At 38.4% G+C, this 17,643-nt stretch overlaps 2 protein-coding genes across 2 annotated transcripts in view; both read right to left on the minus strand.

Moving 5' to 3' along the window:
* Positions 1-4,462: 4,462 nt before the first annotated feature.
* On the minus strand, positions 4,463-7,261 carry LOC148675381 (insulinoma-associated protein 1a-like). Its single transcript, XM_088626660.1, has one exon. The coding sequence runs from the start codon at positions 6,880-6,882 to the stop codon at positions 5,452-5,454; it is 1,431 nt and encodes a 476-aa protein (XP_088482786.1). The 5' UTR covers positions 6,883-7,261; the 3' UTR covers positions 4,463-5,451.
* A 3,659-nt stretch (positions 7,262-10,920) lies between these two features.
* cfap61 (cilia and flagella associated protein 61) overlaps positions 10,921-17,643 on the minus strand; it is a 59,701-nt gene continuing 52,978 nt past the window's right edge. The window contains exons 24-27 of the mRNA XM_088626657.1: positions 16,066-16,157; positions 14,863-15,068; positions 11,540-11,630; positions 10,921-11,435 (exon numbers count right to left, since the gene is read on the minus strand). Of these exons, the coding sequence (XP_088482783.1) occupies positions 11,235-11,435; positions 11,540-11,630; positions 14,863-15,068; positions 16,066-16,157 (590 nt within the window). The 3' untranslated portion in view covers positions 10,921-11,234. The remainder of the gene's footprint in view (positions 11,436-11,539; positions 11,631-14,862; positions 15,069-16,065; positions 16,158-17,643) is intronic.

Here is a 17,643-nt window from a genome sequence, read left to right on the forward strand (position 1 = left end):
TTTTCAGTAATAGAGTCGGTTACACTTTTGATATTCTCAGGTTTTTTGACAATTTTTAACTTCTAAACACATTATTATTAAACTCAGGTTAATATTTATTTTGTGCCTACATTATTCACTAGTTAAAAGCTAGTAGCAATATGCTTGAGTGTAATGGTGTCTAAACCACAATAGGGTAGATATTGACTTTTTTTTAACAGATATAAAATGGTTACCATATATATATATCTAAATTATCACTGTTTTATGAAACCCTTTTCATATTTTGACTTTGAAAATGCTTTGAGAAGTAAAATGGATTTGAGTTGAACATAGATATACAGTATGTGGAATTATGCTCTTTTGTTTATTAAGGAAATTGTATTTATTGAATTGCAAAGCAACGTTGACAGTTTTGTATATTTGTACACAGTTTACAGTGATTTCTTTTTGGATAGTCATTCTGATCCAATATTTTTCCTGGTTATTGAAATACGTTCTGATGCTTATGTAGGGTGGAAAAATACTCTCTGTAGGGCATTAAAAATACAGGTCCTGAGGTCCTGTGGGCTGGTTAGCTCTGCTGCCTCCAGGCTACAGGGGTCCCAAGTCCCATCCCAGGCTTGGGCACTGGTGTGCGTGGAGTTTGCACATTCTAGTCTTAACAAGCTGCTGGGTGATCCTGTTTCCTCCAAGAAACTCATGCTGGTGAACTCTGATTGGTTATTCTGGATTCCCCTGTTCGCTCTGTGGTACCGCAGTGGTCCAGTGTCAGTCTCATCCAGGGGAGGCAGTTGTGTGCGCTCAGTCCTACACTGCGCTTCCATGATGTGCTCTGCTTTCCTGTGACCCTCAGCTGGATAATGTGCTTCAAAATAATAAACGGACTAATTAAAAAAATATTCTTCTATACGACTAAAAATAATCCCTGCCGACAGCTTCATTTATGGTGACTTTGAATGGAATGGAAAATTAACTGCGAAAATACCAAATATACAGTACCATAAACAATACAGGGTCTTAAAAGCTGTGAAAATTGCATGGCTTTCCCAAGAAAAGCACCCAATTCACAAGGATAAGTAGCACACTGAAAAGGTAGCGTCTGTACAAGAGGATCGGGAGGGGTGGAGGGGTGGAGGGGACAGGCATGTTGTTCCCCACAGGCGTGCAAGGAGGTTCAATGTGGGGGCGCATGAGTGGAGAGAAGGAACTAGCAGGGACATAAGAAGAAAGGAGGGGGCTGTAAGAGATAGTCTATCTGTATACACTCTGCTGTGCAAGAGTTTGCCTTGTTCTGCTCTTCTCACTACACGATCTTACTCTGCTGGAATACAGCTCTATGGTGATCTTCTCGTAATGTTTTAGCCATTACGTTTATCCTTACGGTATGTGTCTTGTAATGTGAAAAGCAGCCTGTTAGCTTTATGGATCTGTAGAGAGGAAAGAATTATATTCATGACAAAGAAGGCCCGACAAAGAGTTGATTAGTGCATCCATCCATTTTTCTATCTGCTTCATCCAATTCAGGGTGGTGAAGGAGCTGGAGTCTAACCTGGGCAGGCAACAGGCCCAAGGCCAGGTACACCCTGGGCTGGATGCCAGTCCGTTGCAGGGCACACACGGACACAAGCACAGACGAACACACTCACACCAGGCCCTTTTTCCTACTAGTATGTTCTTGAACTGTGGGAGGAAACCATCGCAAACACAGATAGCACCCCATGACCAGAATTGAACTCGGGGCCCCAGAGCCGTGAGGAAGCAATACTACCTACTGTTCCACCATGCCACCATTGGTACAGGTGATGGATTAATCTTTTTTTAGCTGCTGATGTATGGTTTATCTTTCGTTACTGTGCTCATAGGTTTAAAGGTTAAGATCAATGCCAATTAGAGACTGGTAAACAACAAGTTTGGCTTTCTCACACCAAAACTAAGCTGTTTCAATAACAGTAACTTTTGTTTTAATTATGGAGGCCTTGAGTAAACTATTGATGCTCATAACACACGTTATTGTTACTCCTGATTGTGTCTAATGAAAAAATTAGGTGTTAGGTTTCTAAGTCTTAGACATATATCCAAGATGTCTGCAAGGCATATATGATAAATAGCTGTCATCAAAAACTTTTAGCACCCCACTGGAATACTTGATCTACAGTTGAAAAGAGAAACTCATACCCTTTGCAGTACACTTGGCAGTCAGTCCCAGATTGTTCTTAATACAGGTGGCCCCTTTGTCACAGGGGATTGGTGTGTTGTGATTGTGAGTTGTGAGTCTTGTATGTCCTTGTAATAGACACAAAAGTTGAAATTTGGATTCTCACTTCCACATCCATTATCCTTCTCCATATTCAGGACAGTTAATAACCTTTATACAGTAGCTCTTCGCTTTTTGCTACACTGACGGTAATGGTAGATCATCATGCTAGCCTCAAACATATGTAGGCTAAGAATTTTTATTTACGACGCAGAACATGCAAAGCGTTGCTATAATTACGTTCTGCATTATTGTGTTGAAATTTCTAGCGCCCTCTTTAGATAGTAATCCCGTAATATCGGGGGGTACGGATATGTTTCATTTAGCCTTTCTGGAGCATTGCGAAACCAGTATTTCTCCAAAAAGTGAAGAAACCACAACTGCTTAGGTTTTGTAGAACTTTTTCCTTCATCCGCAAAGAAAACGTGTTCTTAAAAAGACGTTACAATGATTACACGATTTTGAGAAATATCTTGAAACTCGTTTAATTTTTTTTTATTGGAAGGGGGGGGGGGGGGGTTGTAAGACCTTCTTTGTCCAGAAAAATCACCAGATTTCAACCCTTTTGAAAACTGCTGGAACATACAGTTTAATTCCACACTCCATTACTCGCGTCACAACCTGAAGGACGAGATGGGACTGACCTGCAAATATTTTAAACTCTTGGTGAATACATATCCTCTTTAAACTGCTTTCGCCACTCAATATATTATTAATTGCAGAATAACTAGCCTTTGGTATGTGTTAGACTATGTGTGTGATTGATGAAATGTAGATTTCGACGTGGTTTCACGTTGTACAGTATACGTCTTCATTCAACATATATTACAATATTGTTGTCATCTAGTTTTCAACATAATGCTTTGTTCAGGTTTAGAAGAGATGTTCTTGTTAAAATCTCTAAAATGATATAATTGATGAAGATTGTAGTTATGTGCGGGTTTTTATTTTTGGATCTCAATCTCAAGTTCTACGCCACTAATACAGATAAATATATTAAATTACACACGTAAATTACACTACACGTTCTGATCTCGTAAAAAGTATAAAAGCACCTGGTATACAAACTTTGCTGATCGATAAAATGCTTAATAACAGAGCAGAACACAGATTTTAGTCTGACCGTGAGAAATCTTTACATTAGGAAACCATTATTACGCTTTCTGTACCTTTAACTTCACATAAATCGACGAACGAGTACTACCATTAAAATTTGTATTTAAAATACTTTTAAGAAACTAAACTTTTTAAGTATAATTGTATACGTTCTTTAGTAGGGGTCCCGTTGTTTTCTGTTAAATTTATTTTAAAAACAGCTTTGTTTTAATAAAACGTGTAATAATAGGAATTTTGAGTTCTGAAACATTTTACTAATTTTAATCAGGTCTAGTTCTTCAATTCTAATGTAAAAACCCGTTTTTATTTCTAAGAATTTCCGTTACATTAAAAGTAATGTAGGGATTTTCCGTGTGACATTCCCAAATATCCAAAAGAGACTAACACAAGGATAAGAAAATAAAGCTAATTATGAAAAATATCGTTAGTAAAAAGTTATCCTGCGATTTCCCATATTTTCGCATTAAGATGGCAAAAGATCAATCGAACAATAAAAATTAATTCAGCGTTAGCCGAAGTTGAAACAGGGGATGTTGTAAAATAATTTTAGTTCAGTAGTTTAAATGCTTTACAAAAGTTAAATTATTAACTTAAATTAAATGGTACTAACGAATACCATTATTGAAACTTATTTCCAAGAGCTTTATACAGTAAAGGAAAAATAATACTGATACTGTGGAAATGTCCTAATAAATATCCCGCTTAAATAAAGCATTTTTCAGTTATTTTAACAGTTTCTTCTGCAACATAGTTATAACGCCATCTTATGAACTATAACTATTTAAAAAAAACATAAATGTCTACAACACGGAAGGGAATTTTAGAAATAAATCGTTCTGAAATGTATTTCCTTTTACATCTTTCGATTTGGAAGTGATCACAGCAAAATAAAGTTCATGTCTGAATATAGCTCAAATGTAACACTCATACATATGAAACATTGTACACTGGACATAAACATTGTAAGAATTTTAGCCAACTCGGTCAACCTGTTTCAACAGGACATCAGGAAGAGGAAAAGGCGCTATATGCAGAGCTACAGTTACACAAACACTTCCAACGCAGTTGAAACTGACACCGACAAACTGACAGTGACAAAAGGAGCCCGTGTCGTTTTGAAAATACTTTATTCGAGTAGATAGCAAACACAGTTGAAAACATACGATTGAAGCGCTATATAAAAGCTAACATTTAAGAAAATAAGCTGTGTATAGAAAAGATTGCATCTAAAGTAAACTATACGTTTTACAAGAGCTGTGTAGATTGTAGTAAATTTGTAAACCATCCACGACATTTATAAAAACTCAGCAGATTAATTCGACAAAGGGAATATTTGGCTAAAACATGTAAAAATGTCAGAATAATTCACATAACGAATCACACGAAACAATAATTTACATAAAATAATTTCGATTTAAATAAATAAATAAAATTATAGAGAAACATACATATATTGCAATAATAATAATAAAATATGTGCCAGCGTCATTCAAGATAAAAAAACAATCATTAATGATGACATTTAACTTTTAAGGCAGTTATACAGCAAGATTGTAGATGTGTAAAAGAACTCTAATTCAAGGCATTTATGGCTACACTAAAGGAATGTTTACCGACTTTTGATTTGTTCCAAGACAAAGCTAAATTTCCATGTCCGATTCACAAGCTATAATAAAGCTAATAAAGTGATAGAGAAATTTACAGCCTGTGAATGAAAGGCATTTTAAAGATAAGGTATACCTACTGAAGAGCCCTCTCTTAGGTCTAGGAGCTAATACATAGAACATGTGCAGCAGTCCTATAAAAATACTTATAACAGTCAAACTAACGTTTTACTTTATTTAATAAACTAACTTAAGAGGAATCTGAAAATATATAATTCAAGTTATAGTTCCATATAAGATTTAAACCCCCGTCGATTGGTGTGAAAGACAGACCTTTTACTTTTGTACTTAAATCCACAGTGAGAACTGTATGTGCTGAAATTAGTTCGCATAAACATAAGGAATGGGGGCTTGTTTTGTGTTTTCTTTTAAGACGCCACTTTTTTTTGTTGTTTTTTCTTCCGCGTAAAGGCACGACGACTGTTCTGTTATTTTTCAGCACGCAGGGCGCACAGGCATTTGCAGGAGGATAACTTGCCTGTTTTCTGAAGGGTGGCATTTGTTGATGTGCCTCGTAAGCCCGGGGGAGCTGTAGAAAGTGGCTGGGCAGTATTTGCAGGGGAAGACCTGCGACGAATGCAAGAGGCGAAGGTGGCGCTCCTGGTTCGACCTGTTGGGAAAGTTCTCGCCACATACTGGGCACAAGTGGCACTCCGGGACTGTGGGGCTTAGATTCAGGGGAGCCTGGCTTTGGCTTTCGTCAGACGAGGGCACCGGATTCGACTTCTCCCCGTTCTCCGCGTTTGGGAATGATGGGTAAAGACCCTGATCTGGACTGGTTTTATTTTTCAGGGCTTGGTGTCCCAGGAGATGCTTCCTCAGGTAAGCTTGGCGCTTAAACTTTTTCCCGCAATGGTGGCAGTCGTACAGGCCGTCCTCCGACCCGGACTCCGACAGGCCTGGGCTCGGGGTGTCCCTGTCGCTCGTCGCGTCGATCCTCGCCTCTTTCGTGTCTTCGGACCCGGCCTTGTCACCAGAAGGCACCTTGGCGACGTCGGGTTTGGCGCTCTGGGGAGCTGACGTTGCGGTGGCGTTTTGGGGTCTCGGTTTGTGCCAGCGCCGGTGGGAAGCGAGGTTCGCTGGGCAGCTGAAGACCTTGTCACATTCGGGGCATCTGTATTCAACTCTGACAATCCTGGAGCACTTGTGCTGCGCTAAAGAGAACGGGTCGGCGTATTCTTCCTTGCACAGCTGGCAGATGAACTCCCCTAAAGGTTTGTTACCTCCGGATGAATGTTGTCTTGGTTTTAAGTCAACTGGCCCTTCTTTGATTTTCAGACCAAGAACCGGGGAGGTGGTGACTTCGTCTTCGAAGTTCAGTTTCCTGATCGCTTTGGGTTTTTTTGCTATAGGTTTGCTCTTGCGATCGCCGTCTGAGGGAGGCCTTTTAGTGGCGTTTCTCTGGGTCGCAGTGGGAAAGGAGCCGGTGGTTCCGCTCCGATTGCTGTTGCTCGTACCGATCTTCAAGTCCACGGGGGCAAACAAGAGCTGATCTAAAGTGGTGAGAACCGCTGGTGTCGGAAAGGACTCGGCAGAAATTGGGGATCCCAGATTGAAACTTCTCTCGAAAAAATTCCTGTCGTGTTCTTTGCTGATTGGCCGGGTGGGGCTGTAGAGCGCCTGGTACACTGTCTCCGGGTTGCCAAACTGGACCGGTTTAGCATCCTGCTCCGAGACAGGAGTATCTGCTACCAGGCTTGGCGAGACTGCAGCCCGGTCAGGGCTGGACGAGACGGAAAGAGGAGGGGATGAATCCGTTTGATTCTGCACGGCTTTCATTTGATCCTGCTCTTCTTCATCACTGCGAATCCTGTAGGAGACAAGCGTCGATTTCTTGTTTCTCTTGACCAGAAAACCTTTGGGCATCTTGGCGGATAACAAAAAGGCACTTAGAAAAAGACGCGTATGAATCAAGCGTTTAAATAAAATCCAGATTCAGGAAATCACGAGCGCACTTTAAACTTTATTTCTTTAGCGTATTTTGTGCTATTGATCTCTGTCTTCCCGAAATGCTTTCGTCTCTAAGGCATAGCTGCACTCTTTTTAAGGAGGAATGATGCTATTGTTTCGCCCCTTGTTGCCACATCCCCAGCCAATCAGAGGAAACGAAGATCCCTATGGATTTGCTAGTGGGAGGGTAGGACGACTTGGTTTCGGGGAAAAATGTAGGAGGGTTTGCAGATTGCTTAGCAGATGTACCTGTGGTTTATTATATTACCGTGCGTGCTCGGCCCCTCCCTGATGGAGGCACACGCCGGACCCTCCTCTTTTTACGGTCTGATGAGTTTCTATACAAATACACACGTGCCATGGCTTTGTGTGTCTCCTTTGGGGGCCACTGATCTGCCAAAAGGAAATGTCCGTCACTACCATGATCATCAGAATTTAAAATTAAAATGGTGTGTGTGGTGGTGGTGGTAGTGGGGGTTGGGGGGTAGTGATGTGCCCTGTTTAATTTCGGAATAGTAACAAAGAAGTTTTACATTGCACGGGTTCATATCACGAGTAACCAAGAGCTGCTGATATGGCATATGTAGCACTCAGAGAGAGTTAGCCATAAATGAACCTTTAGTGTAGACTAGCGTGCATTTAGACAGCGATCGAGGCACGTGTCGCATTCGGCAGTTTAAGTCTTTAGTTATACATCAGACATCCTCCGCATACATAAATAATAAAAAGGCGTTCCTGTCTTGCCGCACAATAGCCGTGCCATCCCAAGCTGTACATCCCGTTTGCGTTTGAAAAGGAAATTGACCTCTTCACGGTGAAATAGGACTCACGGGCAATCTGTCCAAAAGATAGGCGCGTGCTGTGTGTAATCAGTGCCGCAGACAAAGCAGAGCGCTTGCAAAAGGCTTACTCCACGGTGATCTTCCCATTAAAGACAGAAAACTCCCCGGGTCAGATCGTGTCCCATCACTTTTTAGCGTAAGTGCTCTGGTAAGAAAGCAGGACAGGGACGTTGCTTTATTTTAAATGATTTGTCGCCAGTTACAGATTGTTGTTCCGGCCGATTCTTTTTTAGCAACTACTGTAGCAACATAGTTTCAGCATCGTGGACTTGAGCACTTTTCTTAGGTCTCATGATAATATGACGCGAGCTGCTTTCTTGTAATTAGGAAAGCCGTATCCACAATAAATCCATTGCACAAAATACAAAAAATAAAATAAAGTTTGCGAATTTGAAGATGTTCGTTTACGAACAGCCTAACTAAATTAATCAAACAACAATAATAATTCCAAACGGATATCAACCTGTACATCGTTCAGTAAAATTGTACGAGTAACTTTGCAATGATTAAGACTCAAAGACAAAGCTGCATTAAGCTTTTCTTCAGTAATATGTGTCAACTAATACCCTAAATACACATTAAATACCTTTTTATAAGTCACCAACAATCCATTTTATAACGGTTTTGGAAAACTTCAAGAAATATGTACTGTACAGGCATTTTCAACCGCAGGATAACTAGGTATGCTTCTCCTTTCATTATGATTTTCACACGTTTTCTTCAGAAGAGTAATATGCCCTGTTTAAATCATACGCCCGAATCTTATTTTATCGATGTAAACTCTCGGAAAAGCGTGTCTGAAGACAACACAATCAAACGTAGAATTTCGTGAAACATTTGCCGTGTGTTGTTGTGTAGAACTTCGTCGTGCTTGTAAACATTTTGAATTTATTTCTGCCGTCGCTTAAAATATTGTTGTGAAACCATTGTAATTCTCTCGCGTTCCTTTAATTTTGGTAAATATTTGAACATCAATCAGGAATAGAAAACTTGAAAAGCATTCAGCCTCCCTTTGCTTATATCACATGAAGTAATGTCAGCCATTGTACACAGCTCCTAACTTAAAAGTCTGCGGTCAATGCACAGAATTCCTATTATAGGATTTGTTAGTAAATAGAGAGTGGTTGTGTACACAGGCTGACCTCAGTAATTTCATTGGATGCACGCTCAGTGTTCGCAGGAATTGCTCCTCTTTTTGAGGCACGCGAGAAGCAAGACGGAATTAAGCTCCATCATCCCTCATTGTTCCCCATATTAGCATAAAGCTGCTGTGGGGGACCGAGTCAAATAATTACACAACCGGAGGATTGGAGACATTTCCCTGAACGCACATTATATTATGTTGTTTTATACTTTTCCATACATACATGTTATTTGCATTGTTTTCAAATTAGAGCCTAGCTGTAACTGTACATAACGGTGATCACTTTAACCCGAGTAACTCGTGGTTCTAAAATTTCCGTTTAAATCGCGTTCGATGTAATAAAAAACCCCAAGAGATGTCCTCTTTTTAAAACCACATTCACCTTAAAAAAAAAAAACCTAAAACAACGTTAATTTAGCAGTTTTTAACAATTCATCTTTCCACCGACTCATACCTCAACACAAAAGTATGCTGCGGCTCACTGAAGCGATAGAACTTTCGCCTTTAATCAACATTATTCCACGATATGAACGATTCATAGTATGATGGATATAGATTTCCTGATTTATCAAGGTCTGACAGCGGTACGTTTTTTAGCAATTCTTCCATTTAATAAACATAGAAGAGGCCGGTAAAATCAAAACGTCTGCAAGGCGCAGATGCATTTTTAAATAAGGTGTCGCCACATACTTCTTAAAGATTCATGTGCGACACAAAACGTCCACATGGAATTTCTTAGCAAAAGTTTATTATCGCACTTATAAAATTGTCTTTTGTTTTATACACTGGGCACAAATACATTGTTTGATGGCATTTAACGATTTTTTTAATGCGCTTCTGTGGACTAGCACTATTTGTTTAGGATGCGTGTGTGCGTGTTTGTTCAATGGCGCGTGCTGCCCAGCAGGCGATGGAGTGAAGATTTGGTCCTTATTAGCATACAGCTGCAGGTCCCTCCTTCCTAATGTACACACACTATCCACTTTCATCCCCTTCTTATCAGTACCCCACCCCCTTCAACAAGAAAGAAAGGAACTTAAAAAAAACCTGTCTGAAAATGTTCCGGACGAAGGTCTCGTTGTTAAACTCTCTCCTATACTGACAATTAAAGTTCTGCTTTTCTGGGGGGACGCGGAGATGGCAGAGACTGCAGTTCTGAGTCTTTATTCTTTTTTTATTGTCCATTTGCTTTGACAGATTGCATTCTCTTTATTGGCCTCTAATTACTTTGTGTTCCGCGTCTGATAGCAAGATTTGTCTTTTTGAAATAGTTTGCATAAAACGTTTATCTATTTTTAACTTTAAACGGTTCAACAGCCTCGTTTTGCACTTTCCTCACTCAACCGAAATTTTTTGTTACTAACATACCTTAATATTCATACAGATCAGACGTTGTTATACAATATAAATAAATGAAGGAAGGCCAAGCGAGTCCGTAAATAGCTTATGTCCAAATTTATTGAATTTTGACCGCTTGTCTTAACCTGCGGCATTATACAGTATTCTACCCATTACGACTGTCAATAAGGACTGTCATGTTAAAGTTAATCCAAAACCAAATTTTAAAAAAACTCCAGAAAAAATCGATGTCATATATAAAGTATTATTTCACCCACTTTCAAAATGAAACTCAGAATACACGTATTTATGTGCGTTAACGTTTTACTCCACCTTCAAACAGCATGAAGTCCGTGTAAATCAGTGATACAAACTCGGTAGGCTGTCCCTCACAGATCATACACAAACGTATATATCTTCCAGACTTTGTCTTAACCAATGCAATCTATCAAACCTTTAGATCAAATTTGATTTATAAAAGTTTGTCTGCACTCGCGTTCCATATGTAGTTTTAAAACAGCCCAGGTCTACTTTCTTGCACCATCTACAGGAGAAGTTAAGTAATTCCACCCGAAACACAGAACATTTCTACTGTACATCGATGCCTAGAGAGAGAATGCGAAGGATCAGTTTTCAAGTAAACATTCAGTGTTTATTAAATGAGATTTGAGATTGAACACTGAATTGATCATCAAAATAATAACAGTAAGAAATCAGCTTAGTTGCATTTTGAATATAATATGGGATACTTTAATATTTCGTGAATGGAAACTGAACTAGTCTTACTTTTTAATTTTAAATTACTTCTGGTAAGCGTATTCTTTTCATCTTAAAAAGTCCCTTTGGAAATTGACATACGATGTTGTTTTTCATAGGCAGCAAAATATATTGACGAAAACATTTTTGTACATATTCAAAAATGAAAGCATGAAGAATATCTAAGCCTATATAAGCCCTGGTAGAGCATACATGGGTAGATGGCATCTGTTGTATTTGAGGTAACTCAGAGTGCTTCTCTCCACAGGCTTTCTGATATTGCATTCTTCAGCTGTTCTTCTGAGATACTGTTTGGGCTCCTCTGAAAGACTCAATTCTTCATCCACTATCTGTTGAGCTATTTCTGCAAATGAGGGAGAATCTGGATTCTGAAAGCAGGTAAAATACATCTGGTTATGTTACACTCCCGAATGAAAAATGGCGATATGAATGACAGTGGTACCAATGGGAATGGCGATTTTCAAACTAGTACCTGTCTTGATGCCATGATCTGCAGCACTTCTTGCTTAAAATCCATAAAACGATCGTGGTATATGGCCAGACACCACGACTCCTTAAAATAGCTGTGTAAAAAAAGCAAACAACTTCTGTTACTTCACAGTTCTCTGATTAGATACTACAATATTTTTTTGTACCTTTCTCCTTGTTTTTTTTTTCTGAGCAGCTCAGAGCCTGTCATGATCATTTGTTCATAAAATACCTGCTAGAACAGCATGGTCAATCAATTAATTTAATGGATGTTCTTGATGTTCAGCCAGCTTCAGTAATTACATTTAAAGTGGCTTAAATCAGAGCTGTGGCAAGACCCAGTGAAGAAACCAGATTTAATCAGAATTTGAAGGCCTGACAACCAGTGTATGGTGGCTTCTCTATTGTCTACCTGCAATGGAGAAAAGCAGATTGGACAACTGCATAAACAGATTCAATTTGCAGACAATGGCCCAAATGTTTTGGGGTCATTTTGGTTTAAATATTAAAAAGACGCTGTTAAAACATGATCCCCATCAGAAGGGTACTAATGGAAACCTTTGTTTTATCAGCATTTGCTGTCACTAATTGTTACAGCTTATTACCTTAGACAGTTTCAGGGCACACAGAGATAAAAAGGCCCAAGTAACTGTGTTTTATCCCTCTTTTTTTCTTCTTTCTTAATGAGGGCAATGATGTACAGTACCAAGATTTAATATAAATGAAAATACACCCCAGGGAGAGGTTTCAGCTTGAGGATTCTATTTCTTAACAAAACAAAGTAGCTTGGACATCCCTGTCTTTAAAAAGGAGAAGCTTAAGCACAAACTGTTGAGATATATTTTAGATTATACAGTGCAGCATGGTGTGGATCTGCAATTGTAGCCTAAATTAACCTTGTAAACCGATTGACACTTTTTGTTTTTAAATTATGAAAAACAGTATGAAAATTATCCATAGAATGTAAAATATTGTATAAAATTATTGGATTTTAAGATGGTTGTAGTTCACGGTTCTTATTAAGTTTTTGACTTTTTGTGTTTAGAGAAAATGCCTTCCATTTTCTTAAAATGAGATACTATTTCAAGAAATTGAATCTGTTGTTATTTATCATAGTTAATTGCTTGTTTGCCAATGCAAAATTACAATTATTATTACTACCAGAATTCTAAGAAAGTCTGTATAAATACCAACTCCTTATCCTGTTTAACACCCAAATGCAAAATTAAAATCGCAGTTATTAGTTAAGGACGTTCTACAGTATAATGTTAGTAAAGGTTTTATGTGTTTTACATACTAACAGTCTCTGTGCATTGATGCTCACAATTGATGCTCATTGCTTTACATAATTATTCCACATTGAACAGTTTATTACTTACCAATCATTGTTTAAAGAAAAAAGATTAATTACAGAAAATGTATCAATAAGGTACTAGCATTAAAATAATTTATATGGGATGAATTGATTGTGACCTTTATTATATTCTTAAACAAATAAATCAGGTTGTATGTTTTGAAAACAGCTATAATATACTCCTGGCTTTTTACATTATTTAGACCATAGAAGTGTTATTATTGTTGCAAAGTAAGTGCCATAAACCAGTAACTTTAAAACTGTAAAAGTGTTTTAGTAAAGTATATTTTCATTGATCATTAATTGACACTGTAATATGCATTTTCCACACTGTAGTGAAAAATAAATGGGAAAAAATAAAGTAAATAGCAAACAAAAGGAAATGCCTAAAAAGTGGATGTGAATCCCAAAGAAAGTTATGTGCATAGATGAAACCTGCAGACAGTATGATGCAGATGCAGATGAACGTTTGTAGGCAAAGAGAGCCAAGAGCATTTATTATCTAATGATTGAAGAAAAACTAATGTAGCCATCTTACACGTACACAAGTTTTTTCATTATAATGTGAGATTCAAATTGTATTTACTTAGAATTAAGAATTGTTTACACATATAGAAATATGCCAGCAGCCATACCACCCAGCAACTCACAACTGGCAGCCCACTGAAGCTCAGCAGTGTGAGCCTGGTCAGTACCTGGATGGGAGACCTCCTGGCAAAAACTAAGCTTGCTGCTGGAAGAGGTGTTAGTGGGGCCAGCAGGGGGCGCTCACCCTGCAGTCTGTGTGGGTCCTAAATTCCCAGTATAGGGGCGGGGACACTATACTGTAAAAAGGCATCGTCCTTTGGATGAGACGTAAAACTGAGGTCCTGACTCTCTGTGGTCATTAAAAATCCCAGGGCATTTCTCAAGAACAGTAGGGGTGTAACCCCTGGCGAAATTTCCCCCTGGCCTTTAACAATCATGGCCTCCTAATATTTCCCATCTCTGAACTGGCTTCATCACTCTGTTCTCCTCCCCACTGAGAGCTGGTGTGTGGGGAGCGTACTGGCGCACTGTGGCTGCCATCGCATCATCCAGGTGGGGCTGCACACTGGTGGTGGTGGAGGGGAGTCCCCATTACCTGTAAAGCACTTTGAGTGGAGTGTCCAGATTTCATGCATTAAATTTCATGCATTCCAAATTAATGATTGGATAAATATTACATGAATGTGTTAGTTAGCACACCTATCACATGAATATTAAATACAAGATGTGTGCAGAAATTTAATATTGATATTATATCAATTTTTTCCTATTAGATGTTTTGAAAATAATAAGAGAGTTTCAATGTTAGTATTAGCTGTCAAGATAAAAGTGTCCAGGAGTGTCAGTAATTGATCAAGTGAAAACTGAGCATTGCTGGGGTTCAGTCGAATTGAGCTGACCCGGTTATCCAAGTCAGTGCAGTAAAAAACAGAGCAAAGAAATGTCACTGCTTTTGGTTTTCTATACGTTTCATAGTAAAGCGCTTATCATGGTGACTTTGGAGGAACACCAGAGCTTATCCTGGAAGCACAGTAATGCCAGGTGGGGCCTGAGAGAGCACATGACAGTACAGCATGGAGAGAAAGGGAGAATTTAAATAGCCAGTGAAAAAAATTAATATCTGGGATGTGATGGAAGTGGAGCTGCTCATGAAAATCCCAAGAACTACTGGAGAAAAGGCAAACACCACACAGTTGAGAGGCAGCTTTGCTGACATCCACATCACTATGCTGCCCACATACTTGATCATAATCATAAACATAAATATTGGAATCATTTTCATTGCTATTTTTAATTACTACTGTTACTGATTCACATGCTTTTTGTAACTAATAACACAGTTGATCAAATTACTACACAATCAAATTATGTTTTAGGTTTTCCCTAAATATTTCCACAGTATGCTTTTAATTACTTTTAGAATTAAATGAAAACTTCAGGGTTACCTGTAAAAGTCAGAAATGAGTCCTTCATCAAATCGATCACAGAGACCATTCAGCAGTTGTTCATTCTCTCCATATAAGCACAGATAATTTGAAGCCGGGAAAGGTTTCAGTGAAAGGCAAGTAATGGTTTCAACCTCACTGTATTGGTTCAGGTGGAGTCTAAAGTAATTCCCATTTTCTGAACTTCCTGTTACAATTTCTCTGCCCTGGGAAGACATAAAATTGTTAATGTTTTAACATTAATAAAAGAATAAACATTGTCTAAATTAAAACAATAAAAATATTTATCGTCGCTATGAAAATTTATACAAATTCCAAGTACAATTATTTTCTCATTTCATCTCTATATCTCTCCAATATATAATTTACAGTGAAAAGTGAGTCTTTCATAAGCCATGTTAAAAGACCCCTCCAGGCATGGCTGGTTTGAGTGTTGTCTTAATCTGAATGTCAGAGGGATTGTCTGAGAAGTAATGTACAATTGGTTGAATGGCCCCTGGCTTTGGCTGAGCTTGAGTTGGCCACCGAATGCTCAATTTGTCCCTGTGAGCCATCCCTGTGGCTGGTCAGGCTCCTGTGAGCTTGCGGTGCCGATTGCTGTAGAAACCATAGGTCTCTCATTCTGAATAAGAAGTGAATGGCTCTGACAGTACGCACTTTGCAGGAAGGCAAGCATGGTGCTCACCACCAAGAGAAAAATGACCGGCGATTCCAATTAAATAAAAAGTACCAAAAACAAATGATTATTTTAAGATGAGTGTCCTGCTTTTGAAATGTCACAGGTAGTGATGTTTGTCATCTCTGTATCCCTCTTCAAATAGCCAGGTTCCTGTTTATGAGTTGTAGTGTATTGCTTTCAGTGGTAGATATGCATTAACTGAGTTTGAAATACTTTCATGTACAGACGTGCATATCCTTATAGTGGAATTTAATTTAAAAATTGGACTAAAACGTTCTAGCTAAATACCAGGTTTGTTCAATGGCAGAATTAAAGTACTGGTATCCTAATGATGGCTTTTTATCACACAAATTACAGTATATACCACTGACCCTCATAACTTAAGTAGGCATAGGAAATAATATCACAATGTAATGGGTGAGTCGTATCATGAATTCATTATAATTCTAGTACAAACAAAAATGCACTGTTCAGTAACAAGTATGTTAAGGAGTTTTGAAATGTGTTTTTAAGGCGGTACATACATATTTCGATTGTGACATTTGTGCTGCTAGAGGGGTGCCAATTCCTGGCTTTGAAGCATGGAGATAATGATATCCTCCGGGAAGTTTACCACCTAAGCACAAAATAAAACAGCATCAACAGTCATTCTTCTGTCTAAAATAGATAATCGGACAAAGTATTGCCTTAATTAAAGAAGAATTTAAGAATTTATCAAGGTCAGAAAACAACAAGGCTTGTAATCCTGCATTATGTATAGGTAAATCGGCCTGAATACAGGGCTTTGTCCAGTTACTAATACAGAAGGCTTCTCTTCTCTTTTCAGCATGGAATAAACCTGTTACTTTGCAGACTACGCATGCTGACGCAGCTACCCACCTGAACTACTAGAAAATAAAACATTTACCTTAAATCTCGTTTATAACAAAAGTGTAGGTGGGATGACAATAGCCCAGTTCACTGAACCTCAGCTGCAAGTATTTCGTAATCATTCCTGATTTCATATCCTCATGTTAAATTATAAATACGATACAGAAGCCCAAGTTCCACTCTCACTTGCACCCCTCCTCCAGCCCATCTCCACCTCTGCAGCTGCCCCCTGGCCACTCCTCCCTCTGCACCCACTCTGGCTGGGGGGCCCAGCCTCCTCATCCTGTGGCCTTGGGGGCAGCCCCCAGCCAAGCGGGTTAAGACTTGACTAAAACACTCAATATACCTCTTCAATATGCTTAATTCTTGGGTGTTGTTATTCTGATTGAATTAAATATTTGAGAACCTGAAGCTGATTTTTAATTGCTAACAAACACAACTGCATTGAAAGGCTGAGGCTAGGCTTGGTGCTCCTGATTTTGTTTATCGGAAATATAAATGTACATTTAAACCCATTAACAAAAAAAAATAGATTTGGTAACACACATTCGTGTTCCCAAATCCTTTGAAGACAATGTTTGTTTTAACTGAAACTGTATTGTTTTTATGCCACGGTCAATGGAATGCATGTTTTTAGCATTGTACTTTGAATAGTTCAAGGTTATTTATATTGAGATGAAAGGACACGTTTGTTTGAAGTGTTTTAAATGACAACTGCATTGATCCTGAGCACTGTAATACAGTATAAACTATTTTTTTATAACTGGACCTACATAAACCAATAACATAATGTACTAGAAAGATTTTCAGAAACAAATTAAAATTTTACAATACAGCATTTCAATGATTTTCTTTCTAGTAGATGTGAAAATGGAAAAATAGCCTTGTGGTGTACTTCTTGTTTTATATCTACACATTGTTTTACAATACTTTAGGTAATAGTTTACCATTATTAATTATGTATATATTATGTGAATATTCTATATGTAGAGTATATTAACCAAGTCATGTTTACATAGCTTCTTCTCTGCAAACAAGAGTAACTATAATATGTTTATTTTGTGGTTTGGGAGGTCAAATTTGTTTGACCCTATACAGTATATCTGCTCTGTGTTTAGAACGGGGCTTTTTAGTAATATTACTTCTATAGTGTATTTAATTTTGTTGAGAGGGTCCCTGTGAATTTTGCACACACTTTTCCTGCAGAAGATGCACTTTTTTATAAGGTGGAC

The sequence above is a fragment of the Lepisosteus platostomus genome, chromosome 3 (assembly GCF_059453375.1).
Source record: "Lepisosteus platostomus isolate fLepPlt1 chromosome 3, fLepPlt1.hap1, whole genome shotgun sequence".
Lineage (NCBI taxonomy): Eukaryota > Metazoa > Chordata > Actinopteri > Semionotiformes > Lepisosteidae > Lepisosteus > Lepisosteus platostomus.